The sequence below is a fragment of the Syzygium oleosum genome, unplaced genomic scaffold (assembly GCF_021117445.2).
Source record: "Syzygium oleosum isolate NSW1041296 unplaced genomic scaffold, Sole_v2.1 Sole_v2.17, whole genome shotgun sequence".
Taxonomy (NCBI): Eukaryota; Viridiplantae; Streptophyta; class Magnoliopsida; order Myrtales; family Myrtaceae; genus Syzygium; species Syzygium oleosum.
In genome coordinates this window covers 2200636-2227841 of record NW_026607501.1, presented here as the reverse complement: position 1 = coordinate 2227841, position 27206 = coordinate 2200636, and the positions used below count along the sequence as shown (strand labels likewise).

The 27206-nt window shown below is 40.0% G+C and overlaps 3 protein-coding genes across 10 annotated transcripts; all 3 read left to right on the top strand.

Annotated features, from left to right (window-relative positions):
• The first annotated feature begins 143 nt into the window (after positions 1-143).
• LOC115694313 (GPI ethanolamine phosphate transferase 3) lies at positions 144-8954 on the top strand. Of its 4 annotated transcripts, none has more exons than XM_056319161.1 (20): positions 144-489; positions 572-606; positions 934-1055; positions 1635-1724; positions 1822-1941; positions 2049-2132; positions 2832-2909; positions 3263-3388; positions 3467-3553; positions 3967-3999; positions 4105-4160; positions 4945-5089; positions 5392-5827; positions 5932-6023; positions 6134-6674; positions 6779-6911; positions 7216-7257; positions 7473-7623; positions 7734-7906; positions 8848-8954. In XM_056319161.1, the coding sequence occupies exons 1-20, from the start codon at positions 230-232 to the stop codon at positions 8876-8878; spliced, it is 2835 nt and encodes a 944-aa protein (XP_056175136.1). In that variant the 5' UTR covers positions 144-229; the 3' UTR covers positions 8879-8954. The 4 variants fall into 4 exon arrangements, with proteins under 4 accessions (XP_056175136.1, XP_030477295.1, XP_056175137.1 ...); XM_030621435.2 differs by lacking the exon at positions 8848-8954 and adding an exon at positions 7907-8251 and having other exon boundaries at positions 145-489; positions 7734-7817; XM_056319162.1 differs by lacking the exon at positions 8848-8954 and adding an exon at positions 7907-8251 and having other exon boundaries at positions 385-489; positions 896-1055; positions 7734-7817.
• LOC115694314 (perakine reductase-like) lies at positions 8948-27206 on the top strand. Of its 5 annotated transcripts, none has more exons than XM_030621436.2 (7): positions 8948-9196; positions 9945-10115; positions 10306-10509; positions 10629-10801; positions 10892-10988; positions 25318-25471; positions 25622-26061. In XM_030621436.2, the coding sequence occupies exons 1-7, from the start codon at positions 8948-8950 to the stop codon at positions 25795-25797; spliced, it is 1224 nt and encodes a 407-aa protein (XP_030477296.2). In that variant the 3' UTR covers positions 25798-26061. The 5 variants fall into 5 exon arrangements, with proteins under 5 accessions (XP_030477296.2, XP_056175142.1, XP_056175139.1 ...); XM_056319167.1 differs by lacking the exons at positions 25318-25471; positions 25622-26061 and adding exons at positions 11351-11530; positions 11681-12230 and having other exon boundaries at positions 10892-10980; XM_030621442.2 differs by lacking the exons at positions 8948-9196; positions 9945-10115; positions 10306-10509; positions 10629-10801; positions 10892-10988 and adding exons at positions 22925-23097; positions 23884-24054; positions 24242-24442; positions 24562-24734; positions 24824-24920.
• Positions 16521-19542, top strand: LOC130134476 (perakine reductase-like). Its single transcript, XM_056319104.1, has 7 exons — positions 16521-16580; positions 17369-17518; positions 17706-17909; positions 18029-18201; positions 18291-18386; positions 18784-18938; positions 19088-19542. Exons 1-7 carry the CDS (start codon positions 16521-16523, stop codon positions 19261-19263), a joined length of 1014 nt encoding a protein of 337 aa, XP_056175079.1. The 3' UTR covers positions 19264-19542.

The window sequence follows — 27206 nt, the reverse complement described above, 5'->3', positions numbered from 1 at the left end:
ATTTGGAGAGATTATGGAGAATATTGCAATTATTAAAATCTCAATGGGCAAGTCGCATCAGTGTCGAAATCTCGAGGGGCCAAAGTGTAAATTTGCCCCTCCATTTCTTTCCTTCCTCGGAACTCTCAGTCGCATCGCTCTGGTCTCGTTTTTGACCAACTTCGTTCGATCGGTCCCGCGACGAAGATCGCCGCATTCCCTTCGTTCGAAGTCCCACCGAAGCTCGACGATGAAATGGAGAGTGACCTGGGTTTTCTGGGCGGTGATGGCGCTCCACGTCGCCGCCGTTCTCATATTCACTCGCGGGTTCCTCCTCACCCGCACCGAGCTCCCCTTCCACAGCGGTTGCTCCGATATCTCCGGCTCTCCTTGCTCCCCCCCTCGCTCCGGAGCGGCGGGCTCGAACGGGACGGGCGGTGGCGGTCCGGAGCGTTGCTGGACGAAGCCCGCGGTCGATAGGGTCGTCATCATTGTCCTCGATGCCATCAGGTTATCGCGCGCGCCACCTGTTTGACAAAAAAAACGCATCTGGGTTCGTGATTTGACTCTTCGTTGTTGTTGGGTCTTGCAGGTTCGATTTTGTGGCGCCCAGTGCGTTTTTTAAAGGTTAGTGTCTGGATGTTTTTGCTCTTCAATCGCAAATTTTCTGCGGTTGTTCTGTCTTACTTTGGTAAATGAATAAATGAGCAACATATGTTCCTTTTTTTCATTTTTGGATGATGGGGAATGGTAAGGTTTCTAATTTTACCCGTCTACAGGAGAATAGGATATCGTGCTTTTTTAGTCTATGACGCCTAAAAGCAGTTGATTGAGCTAATTGTCTAGTATGCGATCTGGTGACAAAATGAGCCATTGGGCTCTTATTTGTTTACAGTTACTTTTCTCTGCGATGCAGGCATTGTGATACCAACTTTTACTTTTTTTTCCTTATAGAAACAAAACCATGGATGGATAGATTACCAGTACTGCAAAAGCTGGCATTTAAAGAAGGATCATCTGCTAAGATTTTTAAAGCAATTGCTGATCCACCTACTACGAGTTTGCAGCGTTTGAAGGTGATAGCATCCACTTCTGATTATATTTCAAAATGCCATCCAGGATTCTTCAGGTTCTCGCGCAAGTTTGAACCAGCTTGGTGTTTTCAGTGTCCATTATGATATTTTTTTGTTGCTCAAAATTCTGTTTGTTGAATATAGTTTGTCTCTGTCAGTGGTAGAAGTGCAATTGTTATTTTCCATCGGGGCTCCGTTTAATTCCATCGAGTACTCAATGAGTTTCTTGTGTATTAGTTCTTTAATCTGTTGTTTGTTGGTCATGACAAAAAAAAGAAAAAAAAAGAGAGCTGATAGTTATTTACATGGAGACCTTATAATAGCGTTATGCTTATATGACAACTATTTATTAATGGAAAGGCTTTACACCTTGTGAAGTCATTTAATGAGAGAAGTTTAGCGAGACAAATATTGCAGTTGTACTTGTTAAGTGATTTGATGAGACCCTGTGAAGTCATTTGATTAGAGAAAAATGCTGACACAGTGGTCATACTTGTTAACTTCGTTAAAGCACGAGCTGTAGCACATAAAGCATAATGTGGGATATGTGATGGCAATTGGTTACTCTTTTAATATTCCCAGGGCTTGACAACAGGTGGGTTGCCAACCTTTGTCGACGTAGGCAATAGCTTTGGTGCGCCTGCAATCACTGAAGATAACTTGATGAATCAGGTTTGGTCATTCGCCTAAACCTTAATAAGCCATATTAAGTTTGTTAATCATTATTCATGAACAATCTCATTTGCCACACATGCTCAACCTGCTCCAGCTAGTCCGAAATGGGAAGAGAGTATTGATGATGGGGGATGATACATGGGTGCAGCTGTTTCCTCATCATTTCAATAGATCTTATCCTTTCCCTTCTTTTAATGTAAAAGATCTTCATACGGTGAGTGCTTACTTTCTTTTGCATGCAAATCCTGAATAGTTTCTCCTCAATGGTTTAAGCACCATGTATAAGCTTCTGAATTGGGTAAGTTGGCCTTCATTTTCTAGGTGGATAACGGATGCATTGACAACTTGCTTCCATCATTGTACCAAGAAGATTGGGATGTTCTAATTGCACATTTTCTTGGAGTGGTGGGTTTATCTCCGCAACTTATGTTGTAATGCATCATGTTCAAGCTGATAAAAACTTTATGGATAATTTGAGGCATATATGTTGTCCAGTCGGCAGATAAATTCTCATAAAAGGGGTGTTGTTATCTCCTGACAGGTTGACAGATTGATGCTATATAAATAATGAGTAGAGACATCAGCCAATTCTGCTGAACGATCATTTGCTAGTCCAATGCATCTTGTTAAATTCTAAGAGCCACATGTTGTGAAAAATCTGAGAAATGGAACTGCAAACAATTGATTTGATCAATAGAGCTGTCCAGTTTCAGAGAATCAGATCAAAGCTCACAAGCGCTTATACCCTGAAAAATGGTACAACTATGATGTTTTCAAATAAGTGTCCAGTTTGAAAGAATTAGTGGCTTGTCTCACGCTGATGCTCTTTGTGGTGAAGGCTGCTAGTAATTGGTCTTCATGCTATGGAAATTTTGTTCATCAGATTGTTTGAAATGCATCTGTGTCCATTTGGCCTTACGAATTCCTCTCTCTGTCTCTGTCTCTGTCTCTGTCTCTCTCTCTCTCTCTGTGGTGCACGCACGTTGTGTCCATATGGACCGTTTAATTTCATTTCTCTATGAAGTAGTCCGCGATCCTACAATTTGCTAACGCTATTGCACTAATAGTAGATGGCATCTGATATATCGTCTTTACTTGGTTTAGGATCATGCAGGGCACATATTTGGGGTCGATTCCCTTCCCATGATAGAGAAGTTGGAACAGTATAACACTGTTCTTGAGGTACTTTCCTTGATAGATGGATGAATTTGCATTTTGTGTTTGTTATTGATTGTGGCTTTCCTGTTAGATAACTAATCCTCACTTCATATTCTAAGCAATTTGAAATTTATTGATGCTCGCATTAGGTGTTTTAAGTGAAGTGTCGTTGTTTGTCTGTTCTGTATTTTATGATGCTTGAAAATGTGAGAGTAGAGCTAAGTTGGTTTCTCTGAATTAGAGATCTGCTGCTGCTTTTTCAGAGATCGTTTGGCTGTTTCGATGTGGTTCTACTGCAGTATCCCATGCTGTGTTGTGAACCTCTTTTTCTTGTTGTGTTTTCTCATAAAGTCAACTAACATAGTAAAATTTGTCAGAACGTGATTAGTGTGCTGGAAAGCCAATCAGGACCTGGTGGTTTGCACGAAAATACATTTCTCCTTGTGCTGGGTGACCATGGGCAAACCTTAAATGGTGATCATGGGGGAGGGAGTGCTGAAGAGGTATGTCACTGCTATCATTAATGAACTTTATTTGGTCTTTGATTCCATTGTTATTTCTAATATGGATCTTTTGTGCAGGTCGAAACTTCAATTTTTGCAATGAGTTTTAAGAAGCCTCTATCTGCCATACCATCTGAACTGGACATATCTTGCGAATACACCTCGGTACTTCATCTCTTTGAGCTTTCTTCGTTCTTTTCTTCTAGGAAATTTTGTGTGATTAGGTTAAGCATTCCATGTCTTCCTGTAAGGATTTTCTTCCTCAGTGATGTTCTTAAGACGCATGCACTTAATCGTAAGGTAAAAAATAAGATTTCATAGGCAGAATAATACGGGCATGGGGAGTGAAATTAAATTCATAATTACGAAGAAAGTACATTGAAAGCGCAGATTCAAAACTGGTAATTTAGCTGAGGATTAGTTTGCAGGAATGTGCTACTTTTATTATTTGTATCTAGCTTGTAATTGGTTTTATTTTTCCCGATAGTTAAACTCTGATGAGTAGTTCCACTTGACATTTCCCGAATAACTCTGACATATATTCTACTATTTTAATCTCTTATTTTCGAAATTTTCAGGATGAAAGATTTTGCATCAGCTCCATCCAACAGGTTACTAACTTATTTGCCCAACTAATTTAGAAGTTTTAATTTCAAGTGACTCAGAATTAGATTTTTCCTTTCATCACGTGTACTTAAATGCATTTTTTTCTGCAGCTTGACTTTGCAGTCACGGTTTCAGCACTGCTGGGCATTCCTTTCCCTTTTGGAAGGTGCAGTGTAAGCTCTCTGGTGCTGCTAACCCTTTGATCATCTTTGTATCAGAGTTCTTTTACTATAAAACGTTAGTAGACAGGTCAGAGGTTGTTTCGCTGTTTCTATTACGAAGGAAGTAATTTCTGGGAGAAAGCACTATAGTGATATATAGCAATTTAGGACAAGTTTGTCTAATTTTAGTTGGTGTTATAATTTATGTAGGTTGCACATGTCTCCATTGTGATTTGTGTTCGAGCTTCTATTGGTAAATTTCATGCAGATTTGGTGTGAGATGTGTAATGTATAATTGGAACAATTCTTGGGTTTTAAACTCCTGGGATATTTTCTATTGATATGAATTATCCATTAATAGCTATTCATATTGGATATCTATTCATAAATTGAATGAAAAGTAGAATTTCAACTGAATATTGAATTGTGAAGATAACAATTAATATAGTGATATAGAATTTGATCTATTTATCAATTTATATGTTTATCAATACTTAGTACCTAATATTAATATATTAAGTTGTTTCATGTTATGGTTCTAATTTAGTCATACTCTCGAGAATCTCAAGGTCTTCTGCCATGAAGAGTAAAAGATGTTGGTCCATTGAAATATTTGTATCCGTTTGCTACATCTGCTTTCAGTTATTTTTCGTTGGTGCTCTGGTCTGTAAATCTTTCTATCCTCTTGTTTCTGACAAATGAACATCATTCGGTTTCAGTTATCTCAAAAGAAGATGAGAGTTTTCCGTGAATATATTCGATTGAACTCACGAGATCGACTTTTTTCAGCATTGGGCGGGTTAATCCTGAACTCTATGCTTTAGCTGGTGGGACATGGAATATGGAGGAACTCAAGGTGGATCCAGAATATGATTTGAAGTCTGCAGAATGGTTGCAAAACTATGTCAATGTATTGTGCATCAACGCTTGGCAGGTAATTAACTTTCTGTAAGCGTATTGTTGAGCCGCATCATATAGTTCAATCTGCTTAGTGCTGGTGCTCTATCATAGAACTCAGAGTAATGAGCGTGGAGTTTAAAATTAACTTGAGAGTTATGGTTCTTTTTTCTTTGACTGGAGAAAAATATCGGGTCTCTGTCATCTGCAGTACTTTGTCATGACGAGACAAGATGCTAATCAAGTTATTAATTTGAATAATTGTTTTCTTAAAAGAATAGCAATCACATCATCCTTCCCAGCTTACCTGTTTTTCTTGTATGTGTGGATATTTCGTAGGTAAAGAGGTACATAGATATCTATTCAGCTTCATCGTTGATTGGGTTTTCCTCGGATGACATGTTACATGTAGCAAACTTGTATGCTGAAGCAGAAGCTACTTTTGCTCGAAAGATGGATGCCCTCTCATACGATAGCAAACATATAAAGTTATCAACCCTGAAGAGCCAAATTGATGCCTACTTCAAATTTTTAGCGAGTGTTGCTGAACTAGCTCGATCAAAATGGACCGAGTTTAATTTAACTTTTATGGTTATTGGTTTGGGGATGATGCTGGTATCGCTTCTCACCCATGTTCTTGCTATCAAAATGGTGAAGGAGCTGCACAACGGTTCTTTTGATCCATCAGGAAATTCTGGAATTTCCTTTGGATTAGTATTTGCCTTTTTTATTGTGGCGATTCGTGCATGCAGTTTACTATCGAATAGCTACATTTGTAAGTTTCATATCCCTAAATACTTGTACTTCATGTTAGCACATCAACTCCTGTTACTGACACTGCCAATGTTCTTTTGCTCTCTGCTCAAACCTTTTTGTCAGTGGAAGAAGGGAAAGTGGCAAATTTTCTTTTGGCAACGGCTGGAGTTGCTAAGTTCAGATATTCGATCATGAAAAGAAATATGATTTTCAAAGTAGGTACTTTGTTCCTCTTTGAGGCTTTTAGTAAATCTTTGATTATATAGGGATCATACAACTAAAAATCTGTGACTTCTGCTTCTGACTTTTGTGTTTCTGTATCTAGGCGGGTCTCTTTCTCATCCTTATTTGCCTTCTGAGATTCGCCATTGAAATTGGGCTATCCAAGCAGGCTGCCACTTCAGCTTTTCTGCATTCTAGTACCTCATGGATAATTGGGATTGACTTGAATCATCCTGTTTTGGTTTACATTCTTCAACTTTTGCCAATGCTTACTCTAATTGGATTGGCCCATCTTTTGTACAAGTCTACTGCTCATGGCTCTTCTCAAAGGATTTGCCGGATTGTTGTTGCTGGAACTATTGCCAGTTATGTTCTTATAGTTGTACACTGGGCCTCTGAAAGTAACATGTTAGGCCTTGCTCAAATCAGCAAAGGAAGGAATTTTATTCCCAGGATAATATATGCCATTGGAATTGGACAGCTGTTACTACTAGCATTTAGCCAGCTGTTTAACAGAAGCAAAGTTGTTGATCACAGAAGCTTATTTAGTAAAACAGTGAGCATGTTATCTGCATGGAGTCCATCTGTAATTATCCTGTCGGGAAAGCAGGGGCCTCTGATCGCTTTAGCATCCATAGTTGGAGGTGCTTTTTTCTTTTCATGGATTCCTTGGCACTTTAGATATACTCCTTTAAGTTTTGACGTTCCATATTAGACAATTCAGGATAATGAAAATATGGTTTTACAGGCTACTGCATAGTGATGTTGCAAAATATAGAAGAAGATAGCAATGGAACTGCCAAACCTTCAGTTGTCAATCCTCTTTCTGTAACAGAATGGAGCCTTTTAGCTCTCTCTATGTTCTTCTGTACTGGTCATTGGTAAGATTGTTTTTTGTGCTCTAGGTATAAAATTTTTGCCAAGTGATGCATTGTTTAGCTGGTCTAAAACACAGTCCAGTGGCACAGTGGAGTTTATTTAGCATTTACACTTACTGGAATAAGGCTAGGTGCTGGTGATGGTGGTTGTTTTTCTTATGTTGTACTTTGCTTTAATGTGTGCTCACAATTTGGTTGACTTAGAACCTCTCTCTGTCACACATTCTGTTAGCATTGGTGTCATGGTGTGAACCTCTATGTGGTATTATCATTTCTTATTTCTAATGTCCCATGATGTTTTCATCAGGTGTGCTTTTGATGGCCTCCGCTATGGTGCTGCATTTGTTGGGTGAGTCATGGTTACATGGATTTTCTTGGAGATTCAATGTTCTGATGCATTGTTTTTGACAACCCAGTCATGAATTGCTGCTGTTTACTTCCATAAGCATGAAGTTTTGTTTATTGGCGATCCACAATCATTTGTTTTTGTATTTTATAATTTTGCTGTTGGGATCATTCTGTGAGGTCCATTTTGTGATTTGATTTCTCCTTGTTTTCTACCAGGTTTGATGAGTTTGTCCTCATACGCCAAGCAATTCTTCTTACCATTGAGACATTTGGGTTTTCACATATTATTCCCATTTTCGGACTTCCATTCCTTGTCTTACATCGCAAGTTGTTTGCTCAGAAAGACCTCTTTGTCCAATTGTCTCTAGTAAGTGAACAATTGAATGAGCCATACACGTTTTGTATATCTTTTTGTGTTTCGTGGAGTGTCTTAAACAGCTTAGCTTGTCTAAACATCTAAGGTCTCTCTCTTCTCAGGCTTATATGATGTTTGGGCTCGTTATGGCTGCTACAGTGACGGTAACCATATTCTGTGTTATGATACAAAGGAGACATTTGATGGTAACAATCACGCCACAATTCAATGCAATGTTTCATCTCAATTACTATACTTGTGTTTATAGCTTGTGCATTGGCTGCTTTGGTTTCAGGTATGGGGATTATTTGCACCGAAGTTTGTATTTGATGTGGCGGGTCTCATTCTTACTGATGTACTGATTTGTTTGGCATCACTTTACTACTTTTGTCAGCCAGAAGATCATATAGTGGAAACTAACACCAGTGGAAGATGAAAGTTCTCGAAACCGCAATCGATGTTGATTCTTTGGAGAGTTGATTCTGTGAGAGATGCGTGTTCAAAAGTACAGATTGTGCTAATTTGTTAGCATTTTGAGGATTCACTAACTCATTTTTTGGAGTTCCTCTGTACGGAAGATGGAGAAATTGACATTGATAATGCCTTTTTGATAGAGATTACTTTGAACAGGTTTCACTCAGATTGTGTTTATTTTCCATTTTTGGAGTTCTTATAGTTTGTTATTAGGCGATAAATTTGGGAGTTCACCATCTTAGTGCTAGTAGTTGCTAATCCATCATCCTTGTGTTGCTCATCCGCAACGAATTTGGAGATTGGGTTGGAATCACACGCAGGATTCACAAAATTGAGGGTTGTGATAAATTCGGCCCAATAGATGCGGGTCAATACCAGAATTTTCACTGTGTCATGGCTAATTGAGGTGTGATTTGTTCAAGCAGTCAATTTATTTGCTTCTTGCTCGAGTCAAATGATGAAATATTACCGACAGCCACCGACAAACTATTGCGATTGTTTGGAGCACGTTTCTAGTAGGTACGGCTAGCCAAGAGCTCCACTCTTGGAAGCACGGAAAATCAAAAAAAATTTCACACCCGAACCTGCTACCATTCTATTACCACCAACTTGGAGAAATACGACCTCTTTGAAATAATACGGTTTATGCTGAATTTGGCTCTTAGATCTTTCCGTCAATTTCTACTTTCTTTTTATCTCTGAAAATATCTCCGAAATTTGGTCCACTGGTTACATATATTGGTTAATCAATCACATTGACAGGGACACTGCAACTCCGATTTTGCATTTCTAATCAGTTAGCGTCAATATAAAAAAAGCAAATGGGTCAGCACTCCATTATCGTTAGGTAAATAAGTTCAAGATGCCAACTCAAGTCTTGTCCGACTTATTCTTTCTAATGGTCCATCAGAATCATCTTATAACCAAAACAAGGGAAACAGAAAAGATGTCAGTCACAGTCACAGTCAACAGTCACGGTCTATGTCCACTGCCTCTTCATGTACAATCCATCTCCGTTGGAGAAGAAGAAGCAAGAAGTGAAAAAGAGAAAATGGAGGAGAAGCAGCGAATTCAGATTCCCAGAGTGAAGTTGGGCAGTCAGGGATTGGAGGTAAAGATCTTGCTTCCTTAGTTTTCGTTTCGAACTTCAGAGATTATACCTGATTTTTGTGACAGTTTCCACTCAGAGACTGTTTAGAAACTTTAGAGGGCACCATAGTGCTCATAGTCCTTGGTTCCTGCATTACTCGATAAGTGTGATCTGTGGTTTTGATTAAGGGTGTGATCAAAGTCCAGTCTATCTCAATTTACTACTCGAGCTCGACCGAGCTTGATCTTAGCTCAAGCTCGCCTCGATTAAGTGTACAGTAATAAGCTTGAGCTTGAATCCGACTATCCAAAAGTAAAGCTAAGCTGGAAGTTGAGCTAAGTGAGTTATGTTAGTATAATGTAATTGGAAAACAATGTAACAAGTGTTTCTTATGTATTTAGATGTATTACTCTACTTAGGATATCGTAATTCAGTTATTTGAGTCTAAGAATGCTTAATCACATTCTCGATTCCATTCAGTACTCGAATGCCCCGAGCTTGAAAGTATTAAGTCGAGTTTGAGTCAGGCTCGTAGCAAGCTCAAGATGAGCTTGGCTTATGTGCGCTCTTGATTCCGGTAAGGGCAAGCAAGGATGGACACAAAACACGGTCAAGTCATTTCAAAGGAGAAGTAGAGGAACATTTTGTTCAGTACCCTCGTTCTTAGAATAGTGTAGAAATTTTTTTTCATCTCCAGATTTGAGATAAGACATTCAAATAACATGAAGAGAAGAATGCTGAATTCATGCCATCCTCCCATCTTGTGCAGGTCTCTAGACTAGGCTTTGGATGCGGGGGACTCTCTGGTATCTGGAATGCTCCTGTTTCCCATGAAGCTGGATGTTTACTCATAAAGAGAGTATTCGAGAAGGGCATCACTTTCTTCGATACAGCGGATGTCTATGGTCATGATCATGACAATGAGATCATGATTGGAAAGGTGATTCCTGTTTTAATTAGCTTCAATGCATTGAGATTTTAATCTCTCTGTGATAATTTTTAACCTTGAACAGTGTTATGAGATGGACATCTTGAGACTCAGACGATACCTCTTATTGGTGTATTTTGTTGTTGCCTAGTTTTTTTTGCTGGTTGTCCTATAACTGAGACCTAATTGATCACTTGCTCAGGCTCTGAAGGAGCTTCCCCGAGAGCAGATTCAGTTAGCGATGAAATTCGGCGTTGGAATGGTGGAGGAGGGTCAAGTTGCCATCAGAGGTACTCCTGAGTATGTAAGAGAATGCTGCGAAGGTAGTCTTAAGAGACTAGGTGTTGATTACATAGACTTGTACTATCAGCACAGGGTGGATACCACAGTGGCGATAGAGGATACTGTAAACATTGTCGAATAATGGTGTTTCTTCACATTGCTTTCTAGCAGATGATCATATTTCTCCAATAATTGCAATCTAAACAATTGATTTAATTAAATCAATCCCAATTGGTAATATAGGTGGGAGAACTCAAGAAGCTGGTGGAGGAAGGGAAGATAAAATACATTGGTTTGTCAGAAGCTAGCATCGATACGATAAAGAGAGCTCATGCCATTCATCCAATCACAGCTGTGCAAATGGAGTATTCTCTGTGGACTCGCGAAATTAAGGATGAATTAATTCCACTTTGCAGGTCTACTCCTATTATCCTCAAGATGTTTGTTTTTGTCCCCCCAATATATCAAGGAAATGACGCAGTTTTTACGTGTCTTTTCAATTTCAGAGAACTTGGCATCGGGATAGTTGTATATAGCCCTCTAGGTCATGGGTTCTTTGGTGGAAAGGCAGTCATTGAGAGCTTGCCCGCCGAGAGCCTGTTGGTATGTTTTTTGCTATTTATTTTGACGATTTCGATCATTAGTCTATTGGAAAGAGAATCCGGATTATGTGACCATCCAAACTTAAGTTGTTGGCACAAACAACAGCTAGCAGGGTGAGCAATCCTGCTACAAGCTCAACAAACAGCAACTAAGAGACCCAAACTAGAAGTCCCCAGTTACAGCACAACATCATATCTAAGGACACGTTTCTCTTCACATTCAAACAACTACTGAGTTTTTCTCTAATCAACCTATTTGCAAGAGGATTAAATCGAGCTAACAGAGAGAGTGGGGATATGCAGGCGAAGTTTACTGCCTCAGAAACAAAATTTTTGGGTTTCTTGGTGATATATCAGCGGTAGATGTGTTTCTATGCTCATGTATATTGTTATGTGATAGGCTATTCACCGGGGAGAACTTAGAGAAGAAAAAAGTTATATATCAAAAAGTTGTTGACCTCGCCGCAAAGCATGGTTGCACTTCTCCTCAACTCGCCCTGGCGTGGCTTCTTCATCAGGGGGATGACGTTATCCCAATACCAGGTAACAATTTCTGGTAAACATTGGGTCACATAGTACTATGGCATTAGCTGTTGATTTTTGCAAAACTAGGAGAGGTATGTCAAATCAGGCAGTCGTTGTTTTTCCCATGTTTATCACAAACTTTGAACTTACAGTTACGATGATATATAGGGACCAGAAAAGTTGAGAACCTTGAAGACAATATTGGATCAGTGGCAATTAAGCTTAGCGAAGACGAGATGAAAGAAATTCGTGATGTCGTGACCATGAATGAAGTAAGTGGGGAAAGAGAGTTCGAATTACTCGCCAAGTATTCATGGAGATATGCAAATACCCCAGCAAGATAATGCGCGACATGGATAAAAGATTGACCATGGATTTGCTCGATGGAGGCATTTCTCCCTTGTTATCTCCGCTATTTGTTGCGAGGAAAATGTCGTAGTGAAAGTGTGAGATGGGAGGTCGTGATATCCGTGTTTCAGTCTTATCCTAAGGAGCCTTAAAGATCATGAGAATAAGTGATGTAGTCTTCGAGCTTCTTGTGATAGAAACTGTAGTGTATGCCTGAATGTTGAATTCAACAAGCAGAGGTGTTCTGTTTTAAGGTGGAGAAGCTTGGCCGTTGTTTTTTCCCGACCTAATATTTCATCGGTTGTCCAACAATGGGGTTCAGCTAATCAAGCACAATACAGTAGGGACCATAACTTGTTGGTCCGAACAACTTCTCATGCATAGAAGGATAATATTCGTCGCACGGAGAATATTGCTAGGAGACGCCCGTTAATCTTTCCGTGGATGTTGATCAGCGTTTGCTACACTCGAATCGATCAATCTTATGGAGAGCAACGAATAAAGATCGAGAAAATGTTCGTCTAGCTGAAAATGTTTCTTCAAGTGCTTTGGCGAGTAGTCCCGAGCCGTTTGTTCGAACAACTCAATTTGATCATTCTAATGATGAGCATGTTCGATACCAAACGAGCAGGTCAGGAAAAGTACCTGATATGTTATCAATTGTGTGAGTATTTTCCCCTGGTTTGGAGGCAAGTTCGTTGCTGTAGCATGCTCCTGCATTGCTTACAAAGATGCTATAAACAAAATTCTCCAATGAAATATTGATAATTAGTTTTGATACGTGTAGTTAAGGGACCCAGCAAGAAACTAAGGTGCTTCACGGCATATCCTTGATGATGCGCAAGACGTCATTTTTCATGGGGACGCGCAATAGAAGTCTCATGCCTTCATAGCCGAAGGCCACTACGAGCGGATTGTCGTGTAATTCCTGCATTCAAATCCATTTCTCGATCGATCTTTGCTTGGTTGCTTATTATTGTGCCTTTCAAAGCAGTTGTGTTTCCGAGTGATCCGGTCGGTCTCGGTCGTATTCGTTTCTCCGAGCCGAACTGGATACGAGCGACCCATTTTCATCCTTGCACTTCGATTTGATCTGTTCGATTTAGTTCGACAGCGTCCTTGGTTTCGCTTGCCTGCATACTCACATGGGTTCAACTTGAAAATCATTGCCTAGTGAGGTCCTCAACTTCTTGTTTCCGTCACTGCAAACTCATGTTGGTCTGCAAGTGCAATGAAGAATGCTCCCCTCAAGCTGTCTTTGAGTTGATGCTCATTTTTCTTTTGGCTAGTGATGGGGTCAAGTTCACCGAATTGTAAGCAGGGAAACAGATTTAGATGTTTTTGCTGTCGTGTCTGTTCGACTTATGTAGAATTTGTACTTATAATTATCTAAGCGTTAAGCGTAGAAGCCTGTATCTCTCAACTTCAATATTTCAAGGCAGGATTTTAAAAAAATGTGCTTGTTTCCGTAATTTAATCCTATTTACGGTTATTGAGCGATCGAATGGGGGAGCGATTCTCATTGCTTGTTTGTGACTTTCTTCAATCTATTCTTTGATTCGCTACGCCCGAGCTAATCCGAGCGTGTTTATTTGATTCTTGTGGTTTGTTCGTTTCACTCGAATGGAAAATGGAGGTTGACAGTGAAGGTGTGGAAGGAGGGCACATTTACAAGTTCTTGCGATCGGTATGGTATTTCTCGATATGCCCACGCCTTGTTGACAAGTTGCTTCAACTGTAATCGCCTTCTCTTGGACGAAGGAAAGAGCACTTGCACTAATTTAGGAAGTTGATCTCGATCGAAACGGAGGAAATTAGAGGATTTGGGAAATTTAGGGTTTCAATCAGAGCTCCAGTTTGGGAAACTAACGTCGGTCGGATCATGGAGCCAAGAACGGCAGACACGATCAAAACGAGAAGTTACATCCAGCAATATTAGGAGGAAAACTGCCCTCAGAAGAACAGTCAAACAACCCTAGCTTCAATTTGGAGCTTCTTCAAATTAGGTCAAAGTACAAGATTTCGAACAAAATTACCCCTAGTCAAGTTGAATATTATCAGACTCAAGTGAAATCCGAGTCTGAAATGATCTAAGTGATATGATGATGTTCATTTAGACCAGAGTTTGAACATTAACATATATGCGATGTAACTTACTAATGTGCAATAATCAACAAGAGTTTAGAGATAGAGGAAATTGCACACAAAATTTATAGTGGTTGACTTATAGCAAATCCATATATTTACTCTACTATGCTGACAGTCTACTGGCTGGATTTCATTAGATAATCTATGAGAGATTACGGTTAAGTTGTGTCACTTGTATTGAAGCGCTTCTACCCAAAGCTGGTGCAGTTTATACCCAAGACGATAAGATTCCACTATTTCACACCTAAGCACACACATATGACATTGTTTACACCTCTCAAATGATTACAATTTTAAGCTCACGAAACACAAATATTGAAGTAGTCTCAAACTTTGGAATTTTTTATTATGGACCTCTCTTTTCTCTTCGGCATGTTGGTCTCTTTTTATATTCCTCCATTTCCAATCTACCCGTTGGACAGAATTGTATGAAGAAGATTGAGTAATCGTTGAGGGACAAAACCTGAATCTCCGTTGATCCTGGTCGCCCATACAACCAAAGTCTCAAGTTTCCATAAGTAGAGCTCTTCGATTTAGGAAAGTTACTTGTCTCGAGATTGATTGGCAATTAATCAAGATGCTTTGCATATTAAACCATTGCAAAACAATCTTTGAGAATAAGAGTCAATCACATTATTTTAAGAAGGAAATCCAAGCCAGATTACTAGGTGTTATAAGTATTGGATTTTCGTTTGACTAGGATCATAAATAGTTTTCAGAGTCTGAAGTTTATCTTCAGTATAAAGTCTAAATATATTTTGCCTTAAGTAGACTCTATAACTTGATGATTCTCAGCTTATAATGTTAGAGTCTGAATATTTTCCGAGTCTAAATGGACTTCGCATAGAGTCTGAAGATACCAAATGGCTTGACAATATTCACGGGCAAGCTTTGCTGATATCCTCATATTACTTTAATGATATCCATGACATACATCAATGATGTCCACGAAGTACGGAGCTGATATCCGCGTTATAACTGGCTTTAAGCTTCAGTTGCAATATTCAAAATCAACAGTAGATAGAGTCTAAAATAATCAGATGCATTGATGATATCTGCTTGTAACTTCGAGTCTGATGGTGAGTCTAATGATGAGTTTGATGATATCAAACTCTAGTTGTTTGGTGATATCCAAGTATATTAGCAATCGTGGTTCTACTCGCTTTTCACTTGTCCTTGGTACTTCAAAGCTTTATTGAACTGCCCGTTATAGGCTTATTTATCTTCTACTTAGGTAACTCTAGCTTGCAGACACTTCTACACCCAATGCCTTGTTCACCCTATTAGCATATCATTTGCATAACAACTTGTGCATCACCGGGTTACTCAACCATTAAACTCATTAGTAGCCTTTAATTATTTTGTCATCTTCAAAACATCACAAGTGGTTTCCCTAACACGTATAAGCTGCCCAGCGAAAATTTGGTTGGCCGGTGAGATCGGGCCCTTACTTAAGATTAAGTTGGTCATTACAAATTCTATTTTAATACAAAGTCCATTTTAACCCATTAAGAAAATGGCCCCATTTCATACCCTTATTTGAAAATTTTCTCCAAATCTATTATCTTAGCGTTGCTTCTATTGGCACGAGGGAACTGATTACGAGGGAATTGAGGATGATTTCCTATGGAAGTTCGCCTATCTTAGTGCTACAAGTTGCTATGTAGAATCCATCATCCTGGTGTTGCTCATGCGCAACTAATTTGGAGATTGGGTTTTTAGCACTCCCACGATTCACAAAATTGAGGGTCATGATGGATTCGGTCCAATAGAGTTGGGTCTAGACAAGAACTTTCACCGTGTCACGGTCCATGGTCGTGTAAATGATGTGTCATATATATATTTAAGCAGTTAATTATTTGATACCTATCGAATTAGAAGATGAAAAATTACCGACAACCACTAACAAACTCTTGTTGCATCGGACTATATGGAGCACATTTCTAGTAGGTATGGCGAACCGGGAGATCAAATATAAATTCACTTTTTGCAGAGGTAAAATAAGAATTCACACCCTAACTTGCATCCATTTTCATTACTACCGACCCTAAGAAATAGGAATAATGACACAAATAATCCTTCAACTTGGGCCGTTGTTCATGAACTTTTAATTTATTCAATGTGGTCCTTAGACTTTTGATACATGTTCAAGTTAGTTCCTGATATATACGACTTATGTTGGAAAGGTGCGACATTGGAGGAATTTGGCTCCTAGACCTTCCTGTCAATCGCTTCTCTTATTTACGTATAAAGATTACAATCAATCGAATCGAAGGGGATCCCGCAACTCCGTTTTTCATTCCTAAGCAGTAGGCAGAACTCTGGAAGAAGCAGTTGAGTCCATTGTCGTTATGTACACGATTCAAGACGACGACCCACCTATTAAACAACTTATTCTCTGTACAAGCCAAGTCCATTGTGGTTATGGCAGAACTCAAAATCTGTCCTTTACCACTTCATCCTCAATCAACCCATCTTCGTTAGAGAGAGAAACAGAAATAAATAAGAGAAAATGGAGGAGAAGCAGCGAATTCAGATTCCCCGGGTGAAACTGGGCAGTCGGGGATTGGAGGTAACAATCTTGCTTCCTTTTGTCTTTGCGAGCCGTCTCTATTCAAGTGATCGTTTGAGTTCTTGTCTTCATGTTTTCAAGATTAGTAGTTTTCGTTTCAAACCATACAGATTGTGCCTGATTTTTGTGACATTTGATCATGAGACTGTCTAGAGACTTCTAGAGTGAACCATAGTGCTCAAAGTCCTTGGCTCCTTGCATTAGTTGACAAGTGTGATCTGGGTTTTTGATTAAAAAGGGTGTGACCAAAGTCGAGTCATCCCAGTTTACTACTAGAGCTCGACCAAGCTTTAAGCGTGTGCTCGAAGCGACTGTCCAAAAGTAAGAATTTTACGTGAGACCGCAAGCTAAGCTGGAAGTTGAGCTAAGTGAGCTTTGAAAGTATCATCAAATTGGAAAACATCGTAATATGTGTTTCTTATGTATTTAGATGTATTACTCTAATTAGGATATCTTATATTCAGCTATGCGGGTCTAAGTTTTCTCCATCACATTCTCGATTCCACTCAGTAGCTGTATGCCTCAAAACTCGAAAGGATCGCGTTGAGTCGAGTCAGGCTCTTAGCAGCTCAAGAGTAGCTTGGCCTGTGTGTGCTCTTAGTTCAAGCAAGGGCAAGCGAGGATGGACACTTAGCACGGTCAAGTCATTTCAAGGGAGAAGTAGAGGAACTATTTATTCAGGACCCTTGTTCTTAGGGTAGTGAAGAAATTTTTGTTCTTCACCAGATTTGAGATAAGATATTGAAGAGACGAATACTGAATTCATGACATCCTCTCATCGTGTGCAGGTCTCTAGACTCTCTGGTGTCCTGAATGCTCCTGTTTCCCATAAAGCTGGATGTTTACTCATAAAGAGAGCATTTGAGAAGGGTATCACCTTCTTCGATACAGCGGATGTCTATAGTAATGATCATCACAGTGAGATCATGATCGGAAAGGTGATGCCTGTTTCATTTAGCTTTAATGCATCAAGATCTAATCTCTCTGTGATTAGTTTGACCCTGAACATTATTAAGAAACGGACATTTTAAGACTGAGATGATAGCTCTTATTAGTGCATTGTGTTGTTGCCTAGTTTCTTTGCTGGTTGTCCTGTTACTGAGACCAAATTGATTACCGACTCAGGCTCTGAAGGAGCTTCCGCGAGAGCAGATTCAGTTAGCGATGAAATTTGGCATAGCAAGGATGGCGGCGGGTCAATTTGCCATCAGAGGTACTCCTAATTATGTAAGAGAATGCTGTGAAGGTAGTCTGAGGAGACTCGGGGTTGATTACATAGACTTGTACTATCAGCACAGGGTGGACACCACAGTGGCGATAGAGGATACTGTAAGCACTGTCGGATCATGGCGTTTCTTCACATTGCTTTCTAGCATATGATCATTTTTCTCCAACAATTGCAATGTGACCAATTGGTTTAACTAAATCAATTACAATTGGTAAGATAGATGGGAGAACTCAAGAAGCTGGTGGAAGAAGGGAAGATAAAGTACATTGGTTTGTCAGAAGCAAGCATCGATACAATAAAGAGAGCTCATACCATTCATCCAATCACAGCGGTGCAAATGGAGTATTCTCTGTGGACTCGCGAAATTGAGGACGAATTAATTCCACTCTGCAGGTCTACTCCTATTATCCTCAAAATGTTTTTTTATTTCCCCTCAAGATATCAAGGAAACGAGGCAGTTCTTACACGTCTTTCAATTTCAGAGAACTTGGCATTGGGATAGTTGCATATAGCCCTCTAGGACATGGGTTCTTTGGTGGGAAGGCGGCTGTTGAGAGCTTGCCTGCCGAGAGCCTGTTGGTATGTTTTTTTCGCAATTTGTTTTGATTATATCTATCATTAGTCTATAGGCCAGAGAATCTGAATTATGCAACCATCCAAACTTACTTTATTAGCATCCAGAACAGCAAGCAGGGTGAGTAATCCTGCTACAAGCTCAACAAACAGCAACTAAGAGGCCCAAACTAGAAGTTCCCTGCTACAGCACATCTTATGCCTATCTAAGGACACTTTTCTCTTCACATTCAACTAAGTCTTTCTCTAATCAATTTATTTGCAAGAGGATTAAATCGAGCTTACAGAGAGAGTGGGATTATGCAGGCGAAGTTTACTGCCTCAGAAACAAATTTTTTGGGTTTTTTGGTGATATATCGGTGCTAGATGTGTTTCTATGTTAATGTCTATTGTTATGTGATGGGCTATGCATCCAAGATTCACCGGGGAGAACTTAGAGAAGAACAAAGTTATATATCGAAAAGTGGTTGATCTCGCTGCAAAGCATGGTTGCACTGCACCTCAACTCGCCCTGGCGTGGCTTCTTCATCAGGAGAATGATGTTATCCCAATACCAGGTAACAATTTCGGGCATACATGGGTCACGTGGTACTATGGCATTAGGCGTGGATTTTTGCAAAACTAGGAGAGGTATGCCAAATCAGGCAGCTGTTGTTTTTCCTATGTTTATCACAAACTCTTAACTTTCAGTTGCGATGATATATAGGGACCAGAAAAGCCGAGAACCTTGAAGACAATATTGGATCAGTGGCAATTAAGCTTAGCGAAGACGAGATGAGAGAAATTCGTGATGTTGTGACCAGGAATGAAGTAAGTTGTGAAAGAGAGATGGAAGTATTTACCAAGTATACATGGAGATATGCAAATACCCCAGCAAGATAATGCGCGGCATGGATAAAAGACTGACCATGGATTTGCTCGATGGAGGCGTTACTCCCTTGTTATTTCCACTATTTGTTGCGAGGAGAATATTGCAGTGAAAGTGTGACATGGGTGGTCGTGATATCCGTAATTTGGTCTTATCATAAGGAGCCTAAAAAATCATTAGAATAAGTGATGTAGTCTTCGAGCTTCTTGCGGTAGAAACTGCAGCGTATGCCTGAATGTTGGGATTCAACAAGCAGAGGCGTTCTGTATTAAGGTGGAGATGCTTGGCATGTGTTTTTTTCCGACCTAATATTTCATCGGTTGTCCAACAATGGGGTTCAGCGAATTGATCTCGGTACGGTAGGGACCATAACTTGTTGGTCCGAACAGCTTCTCATGCATAGAAGGATAATATTCATTAGGAGACGCTCATCTGCACTCGAATGGTTCTAACTTATGGAGAGCAACGAATAAAGATTTTCTCGTCTAGCTGAAAATGTTTCTTCAAGTGCTTTGGCAAGTAGTCCCGAACTGTTTGTTCAAACAACTCAATTTGATCATTCTAATGATAAGCATGTTCGATACCAAACGAACAGGTCAGGAAAAGTACCTCGTATGTTATCAATTGTGGAGTATTTTCCCCTAGTTTGTAGGGAAGGTCGTTGCTATAGCTAAGGGGTTCGACGTAGGGTTCCACAGTTGTTAAAACGCAGCGGAATATATTTGTAAACCGAAACCCTAGAACCCTAGACAGGATCCATGTGTATATTGAAATCGAGACAGAAGTTCGATACGTACCTTTTGCAAATCGAACGTAAATTGACAATTGATTATGTCTGGATTAGCGCCCTAAGTGTTGCGCCTCTACCGGTATCCACACACGCGAACATAAGTCTCCAACGATTCAAGTGCTAGCTAAAGATCTTGAAGTTCCTTTTCTTCAACGCCTTTTGATTTTCGATACTCTGTCGAAAAATCCTAGACAGAGAACGATTCTCTATCTATTTATACAGCCTCATTATCCAGCGAAATTAAAAGAAGTGGGCCAGGCGATTTGGGCCTGCCAAACCGTCCACCTTCAATCGTACATTTAATCGTTATCTCATAACGCGCACGACCGCGTAAAGAAGTTGAATAGGAGAATAAATTAAAATCTACTTCTTATTTTAAGTGGATCCCGGCGCACAAAAAATATTAACTTAGTTCGCTTTTCTGTGCGACCCTATAGGTTCACTAAACATTAGCAGTGTACTCAAAACCCCTTTTGGCCCACAAGTCATAAGCGGTCTCTAGCAAGACATTATGACTACCTAAGTATAGTGAAGGTCGATTTTCCGACACAACCTAATTCACAACTAATATTAGAGTATCAACCTTGATTGATTCCTAGGGTAGACCACTAACAATAGCATGCTCCTGCATTGCTTACAAAGATGCTATAAACAAAATTCTCCAATGAAATATTGTAAGAATCAAAATTTGCCCATCAGATATGAATTGTAGGGACTGAGATTGATAATTGGTTTTGATACGTGTAGTTAAGGACCTAGCAAGAAACTAAGGTGCTTCACGGCATATCCTTGATGACGTGCAAGACGTCGTTTTTCATGGGGACGCGCAATAGAAGTCTCGTGCCTTCATCGCCTGAGGCAACTGCGAGCGGATCGTCGTGTAATTCCTGCATTCAAATCCATTTCTCTTTGCTTGGTTGCTTATCATTGTCCTTTCAAAGCAGTTGTGTTTTCCGAGTGATCCGGTCGGTCTCGGTTGTATTCGTTTCTCCGAGCCGAACTGGATACGAGTGACCCATTATAATCATTGCACTTCGATTTGATCTGTTCGATTTAGTTTGACAGCGTCCTCAGTTTCGCTTGCCTGCATACTCACATGGGTTCAACTTGAAGATCATCGCCTAGTGAGGTCCTCAACTCGTCTCCGTCACTGCAAACTCATGTTGGTCTGCAAGTGCAATGAAGAATGCTCCACTTAAGCTGTCTTAAGTTGATGCTCATTTTTCTTTTGGCTGGTGATGGGATCAAGTTCACCGAATTGTAAGCAGGGAACCGATTACGATGTTTTTGCTGTCGTATCTGTTCGACTTATTTAGAATTTGCATTTATGATTAAGCTACGCGTTAAACGTACAAGCCAGTATCTCTCTACGTTACTTTTTCAAGGCCGGATGTCAAACATTGTGCTTCTTTCCGTAATTTAATGCGGTTGAAAGGGGAAGGGAATCTCATATCCTGTTTGTGATTTTCTTCAATCTTTTGTTTGATTCGCAACTTTGGAGCTAATCCGAGCGCGTTTATTTGGTTCTTGTGGTTTGTTCGATTCACACAAATGGAAAATAGAGGTCGACGGTGGTGTGGAAGGAGGGCGCGCTTACCGTAGCTGCTGTCGCTCCCATCGGTATATTCCACCACATGCCCAAGCCTTGTTGACAAATTGCTTCAACAAGCCGTAATCGCCTTCTCTTGGGCCAAGGAAAGATGACTTGGACTGAATTAGGAAATTGACCTCGATCGAAACGGAGGAAATTAGAGGATTTGGACAATTTAGGGTTACGATCAGAGCTCCAATTTGAAAGGGTAACCTCAGTCGGATGACAAAGCCAAGACCGACAAACACAATCAAAACATAAGCTACATCAGTGATATTATGAGGAAAATTGCCCTAGATGTCACCCCAGCTTCAATTTGGGGCTTTTGCAAATTGGGTCAAAGCATAAAATTTCGAACGAAATTATCCCTAATGTTTCTAGAATAAGCACGTCAAAAATTTGGTTGGCTAGTGAGGTCAAGCCCTTACTTAAGACTAAATTGGCCACCACAGGTCCTTTTTTAAGACAAAATACATTTTAACCCCTCTTTTATGAAAACGGCCCTGTTCATATCCTTATTTGAACATTTTTCCCAAATCTATGGTCCTAGTGTTGCTTCTATTGGCACGAGGGATTTGATGATGTTTTCTATAGAAGTTTGCCATCTTAGTGCTAGAAGTTGCTACGTTGAATCCATCATCCCGATGTTGCTCATCTGCTACGAATTTGGAGATTGGGTTTTTAGCACTCGCGTCGTTCAAAAAATTGTAGTTCATGATGAATTTGGTCCAATAGATTCAGGTCTAGACAAGAGCTTCACTGTGTCATGATCATTAATCGTGTAAATGAGGTGTGATATGTTTAAGCAGTTAATTATTTGATTCTTGCTTGAATTAGAAAATGAAAAATTACCGATCACCGCTAGCGAACTCTTGTCGTGTCGGACTGTATGGAGCATGTTTCTAGTAGGTATGGTGAACCGGGAGATCAAATGGAAAAACATTTTATGCATAGGTAAAATAAGAATTCACACGCTAACCCGCATCCATTTCATTACTACCGTCCCAAAATAAATATACGGTTATGTTGGAAAGGTGAGACATTGGACAAATTTGGCTCTCAGACCATTCTGTCAATCTCTTCTTTTATCTATATATAATGATCACAATCAATTGCATCGAAGGGGATCCCGCAAGTCCAGTTTTTCGTTCCTAAAGCAGTGAGCAGGACTATGGAAAAAAGCAATTGAATCTGCAGTCCATTATCGTTAGGTATGCTATTATTCAACTTATTCACCGTACAAGCCAAGCAGAATTTTCCTATCACGACAAAAAAGAAAGGTAAAGATAAAGATGCCACTGTCACCGTCAAAGACATTGGTTTTGCAGAACTCAAAATCTGTCCTCTACCTCTTCATCCTCAATCCATCTTCGTTAGAGAAAGAGAGATAAACATAAAGAAGAGAAAATGGAGGAGAAGCAGCGAATTCAGATTCCCAGGGTGAAACTGGGCAGTCAGGGATTGGAGGTAGCAATCTTGCTTCCTTTTGTCTTTGTGAGCCGTCTCAATTCAAGTGATCATCGAGTTCGTGTCTTCATGTTTTCGAGATTAGTAGTTTTCGTTTCAAACCCTACAGATTGTGCCTGATTTTGGTGACATTTGACCAAGAGACTGTCTAGGAACTTTAGAGTGCACCAAAGTGCCCAAAGTCCTTGGCTCCTTGCATTAGTTGATGAGTGTGATCTGGGTTGTTGATTAAGGGTATGACCAAAGTCGAGTCATCCCAGTTTACTACTCGAGCTCGACTTGATAAGTGTTCGGTGATAAGCGTGACCTTGAAGCGACTGTCCAAAAGTAAGAATTTTACATGAGACCGCAAGCTAAGCTGGGAGTTGAGCTAAGTGAGCTTTGAAAGTATCATGAAAATGGAAAACAACGAAATAAGTGTTTCTTATGTAGTTAGATGTATTACTCTAATTAGGATAGCTCATATTCAGCTATGGGGGTCTAGGTATGCTCAATCACATTCTCGATTCCATTCAATACTTGTATGCCTCAAACTTGAAATGATCGTGTTGAGTTGAGTCAGGCTCGTAGCAGCTCATTAGTAGCTTGGCTTGTGTGTGCTCTTAGTTCCAGCAAGGGCAAGCGAGGATGGACACTTAGCACGGTCAAGTCATTTCAAGGGAGAAGAGGAACTATTCAGGACCCTTGTTCTTAGGGTAGTGAAGAAATTTTTGTTCTTCACCAGATTTGAGATAAGATATTGAAGAGACGAATACTGAATTCATGACATCCTCTCATCGTGTGCAGGTCTCTAGACTAGGCTTTGGATGCGCTGGACTCTCTGGTGTCCTGAATGCTCCTGTTTCCCATGAAGATGGATGTTTACTCATAAAGAGAGCATTCGAGAAGGGCATCACCTTCTTTGATACAGCGGATGTCTATGGTAATGATCATCACAGTGAGATCATGATCGGAAAGGTGATGCCTGTTTTAGTTAGCTTTAATGCATCAAGATTTAATCTCTCTGTGATAAGTTTGACCGTGAACATTCTTAAGAAACGGACATTTTAAGACTGAGATGATCGCTCTTATTAGTGCATTGTGTTGTTGCCTAGTTTCTTTGCTGGTTGTCCTGTTACTGAGACCAAATTGATTACTGGCTCAGGCTCTGAAGGAGCTTCCGCGAGAGCAGATTCAGTTAGCAACGAAATTTGGCATAGCAATGGCGGGGGGTCAACTTGTCATCAGAGGTACTCCTAATTATGTAAGAGAATGCTGTGAAGGTAGTCTTAGGAGACTCGGGGTTGATTACATAGACTTGTACTATCAGCACAGGGTGGACACCACAGTGGCGATAGAGGATACTGTAAGCACTGTCGAATCATGGTGTTTCTTCACATTGCTTTCTAGCATATGATCATTTTTCTCCAACAATTGCAATGTGAACAATTGGTTTAACTAAATCAATTGTAAATGGTAAGATAGATGGGAGAACTCAAGAAGCTGGTGGAGGAAGGGAAGATAAAGTACATTGGTTTGTCAGAAGCTAGCATCGATACAATTAAGAGAGCTCATGCCATTCATCCAATCACAGCGGTGCAAATGGAGTATTCTCTGTGGACTCGTGAAATTGAGGACGAATTAATTCCACTTTGCAGGTCGTCTACTATTATCCTCAAGATGTTTTTTTGTTTCCCCTCAAGATATCATGGAAATGAGGCAGTTTTTACATGTCTTTCAATTTCAGAGAACTTGGCATTGGGATAGTTGCATATAGCCCTCTAGGACATGGGTTCTTTGGTGGGAAGGCGGTTGTTGAGAGCTTGCCTGCCGAGAGCCTGTTGGTATGTTTTTTTCGCAATTTGTTTTGATTATATCTATCATTAGTCTATAGGCCAGAGAATCTGAATTATGTGACCATCCAAACTTACTTTATTAGCATCCAGAACAGCAAGCAGGGTGAGTAATCCTGCTACAAGCTCAACAAACAGCAACTAAGAGGCCCAAACTAGAAGTTCCCAATTACAGCACATCTTATGCCTATCTAAGGACACTTTTCTCTTCACATTCAACTAAGTCTTTCTCTAATCAACCTATTTGCAAGAGGATTAAATTGAGCTTACAGAGAGAGTGGGATTATGCAGGCGAAGTTTACTGCCTCAGAAACAAAATTTTTGGGTTTCTTGGTGATATATCGGTGGTAGATGTGTTTCTATGTTAATGTCTATTGGTATGTGATAGGCTAGGCACCCGAGATTCACCGGGGAGAACTTAGAGAAGAACAAAGTTATATATCGAAAAGTGGTTGACCTTGCTGCAAAGCATGGTTGCACTGCTCCTCAACTCGCCCTAGCGTGGCTTCTTCATCAGGGGGATGACGTTATCCCAATACCAGGTAACAATTTCGGGCAAACATCGGGTCACATAGTACTATGGCATTAGCCGTTGATTTTTGCAAAAATAGGAGAGGTATATCAAATCAGGCAGTTCTTGTTTTTTACATGTTTATCACAAAATTTTAACTTTCAGTTGTGATGATATATAGGGACCAGAAAAGCCGAGAACCTTGAAGACAATGTTGGATCAGTGGCAATTAAGCTTAGCGAAGACGAGATGAGAGAAATCTCTGATGTCATGGCCACGACTAAAGTAAGTGGTGAAAGAGAGATGGAAATAGCTGCCAAGTATACATGGAGATATGCAAATACCCCAGCAAGATAATGTGCGGTATGGATAAAAGATTGACCATGGGTTTGCTCGATGGAGGCGTTACTCCCTTGTTATTTCTGCTATTTGTAGCGGGGAGAATATTGTAGTGTAAGTGTGAGATGGGTGGCCGTGATATCCGTATTTCGGTCTTATCATAAGGAGCCTTAAAAATCATGAGAATAATTGATGTAGTCTTCGAGCTTCTTGTGGAAGAAACTGTAGTGTATGCCTGAATGTTGGGATTCAACAAGCAAAGGTGTTCTGTTTTAAGGTGGAGATGCTTTGCCTGTGCTTTATTCTGACCTAATATTTGCAACAGTGAGGGTCAACTAATGGAGCACGACATGGTCATACCTTGTTGATCCGAATAGCTTCTCACACATAGACAGATAAATATTCGGTGCAAGGAGAATGTTGCTTAGAGATGCCCATTAATCTGTCTCTGGACATTTGTTAACATCTGCTACACTCGAAATGGTTCCATCTTATAAAGAGCAACAAATAAAGACCAAGAAAAATGTTCCTTTTGCTGAAAATGTTTATTGAAGTGCTTTGGCAAATAGTCCCGAACTGTTCTTTCAAACAACCCAACTTGATCATTCTAATGCTAAGCATGTTCGTCACCAAATGAACAGGTCAGGAAAAATACCTGATGTTATCAATTGTGGAGTACTTTCCCTAGTTTGTAGGCTAGTTCTTTGCTATACCATGCTTCTGCATTGCTTATCAAGATGATTTATACCAATTTATTCTGGTGATATCGATCATTAGTCCATTGGCAGGAGAATCAAGATGATGTGACCATCCAAACTTTGTAAATTACTTTTCGTTGGTATTCAGAATTTATTAGCATCAACAACAGAAAGCAGGGTGAGCGATCCTGCTACAAGCTCAACAGACAGTAACTAAGAGACCCAAACTAGAAGTCCCCATTTACAGCACAACTTCTAGTGCCTACCGAAGGACACTTTTCCCTTCACATTCAAACAACTACTAAGTCTTTCTCTAATCAACCTCTTAATTTGCAAGAGGATAAAATCAGAGCATACAGAGAGAGTGTGATTATGGGGACGACAGTTTATTGCCTTGAAAACAAAATTTTCGAATTTCTTGGTGATATATCAGTGGTAGATATGTTTCAATGTTAATTCTCTATTGTTATGTGATAGGCTATGCATCCAAGATTCACTGGAGAGAACTTAGAGAAGAACAAAGTTATATATCGAAAATTTGTTGACCTCGCTGCAAAGCATGGTTGCACAGCTCCTCAACTGGCCCAAGCGTGGCTTCTTCATCACGGGGATGACGTTATCCCGATACTAGGTAACAATTTCGGGCAAACATTGAGTCACATAATAGTAGATTTAGTGTTACTATGCCACTACCCGTCGATTTACGGAAAATGAGGAGAGGTATGTCAA

Excerpts from the sequence above, each read along its gene's own strand:
- LOC115694313 (XM_030621435.2), top strand. The coding sequence starts at position 230 with ATGAAATGGAGAGTGACCTGGGTTTTCTGGGCGGTGATGGCGCTCCAC. Across the intron at positions 4,161-4,944 it reads ATTCCTTTCCCTTTTGGAAG|CATTGGGCGGGTTAATCCTG; the intron begins GTGCAGTGTAAG and ends GACTTTTTTCAG. Across the intron at positions 6,912-7,215 it reads TTCTTCTGTACTGGTCATTG|GTGTGCTTTTGATGGCCTCC; the intron begins GTAAGATTGTTT and ends TGTTTTCATCAG.
- LOC115694314 (XM_056319167.1), top strand. The coding sequence starts at position 8,948 with ATGCCAACTCAAGTCTTGTCCGACTTATTCTTTCTAATGGTCCATCAG. Across the intron at positions 9,197-9,944 it reads TGGGCAGTCAGGGATTGGAG|GTCTCTAGACTAGGCTTTGG; the intron begins GTAAAGATCTTG and ends CATCTTGTGCAG. Across the intron at positions 10,116-10,305 it reads ATGAGATCATGATTGGAAAG|GCTCTGAAGGAGCTTCCCCG; the intron begins GTGATTCCTGTT and ends TCACTTGCTCAG.
- LOC130134476 (XM_056319104.1), top strand. The coding sequence starts at position 16,521 with ATGGAGGAGAAGCAGCGAATTCAGATTCCCCGGGTGAAACTGGGCAGT. Across the intron at positions 17,519-17,705 it reads GTGAGATCATGATCGGAAAG|GCTCTGAAGGAGCTTCCGCG; the intron begins GTGATGCCTGTT and ends TTACCGACTCAG. Across the intron at positions 17,910-18,028 it reads CAGTGGCGATAGAGGATACT|ATGGGAGAACTCAAGAAGCT; the intron begins GTAAGCACTGTC and ends TTGGTAAGATAG.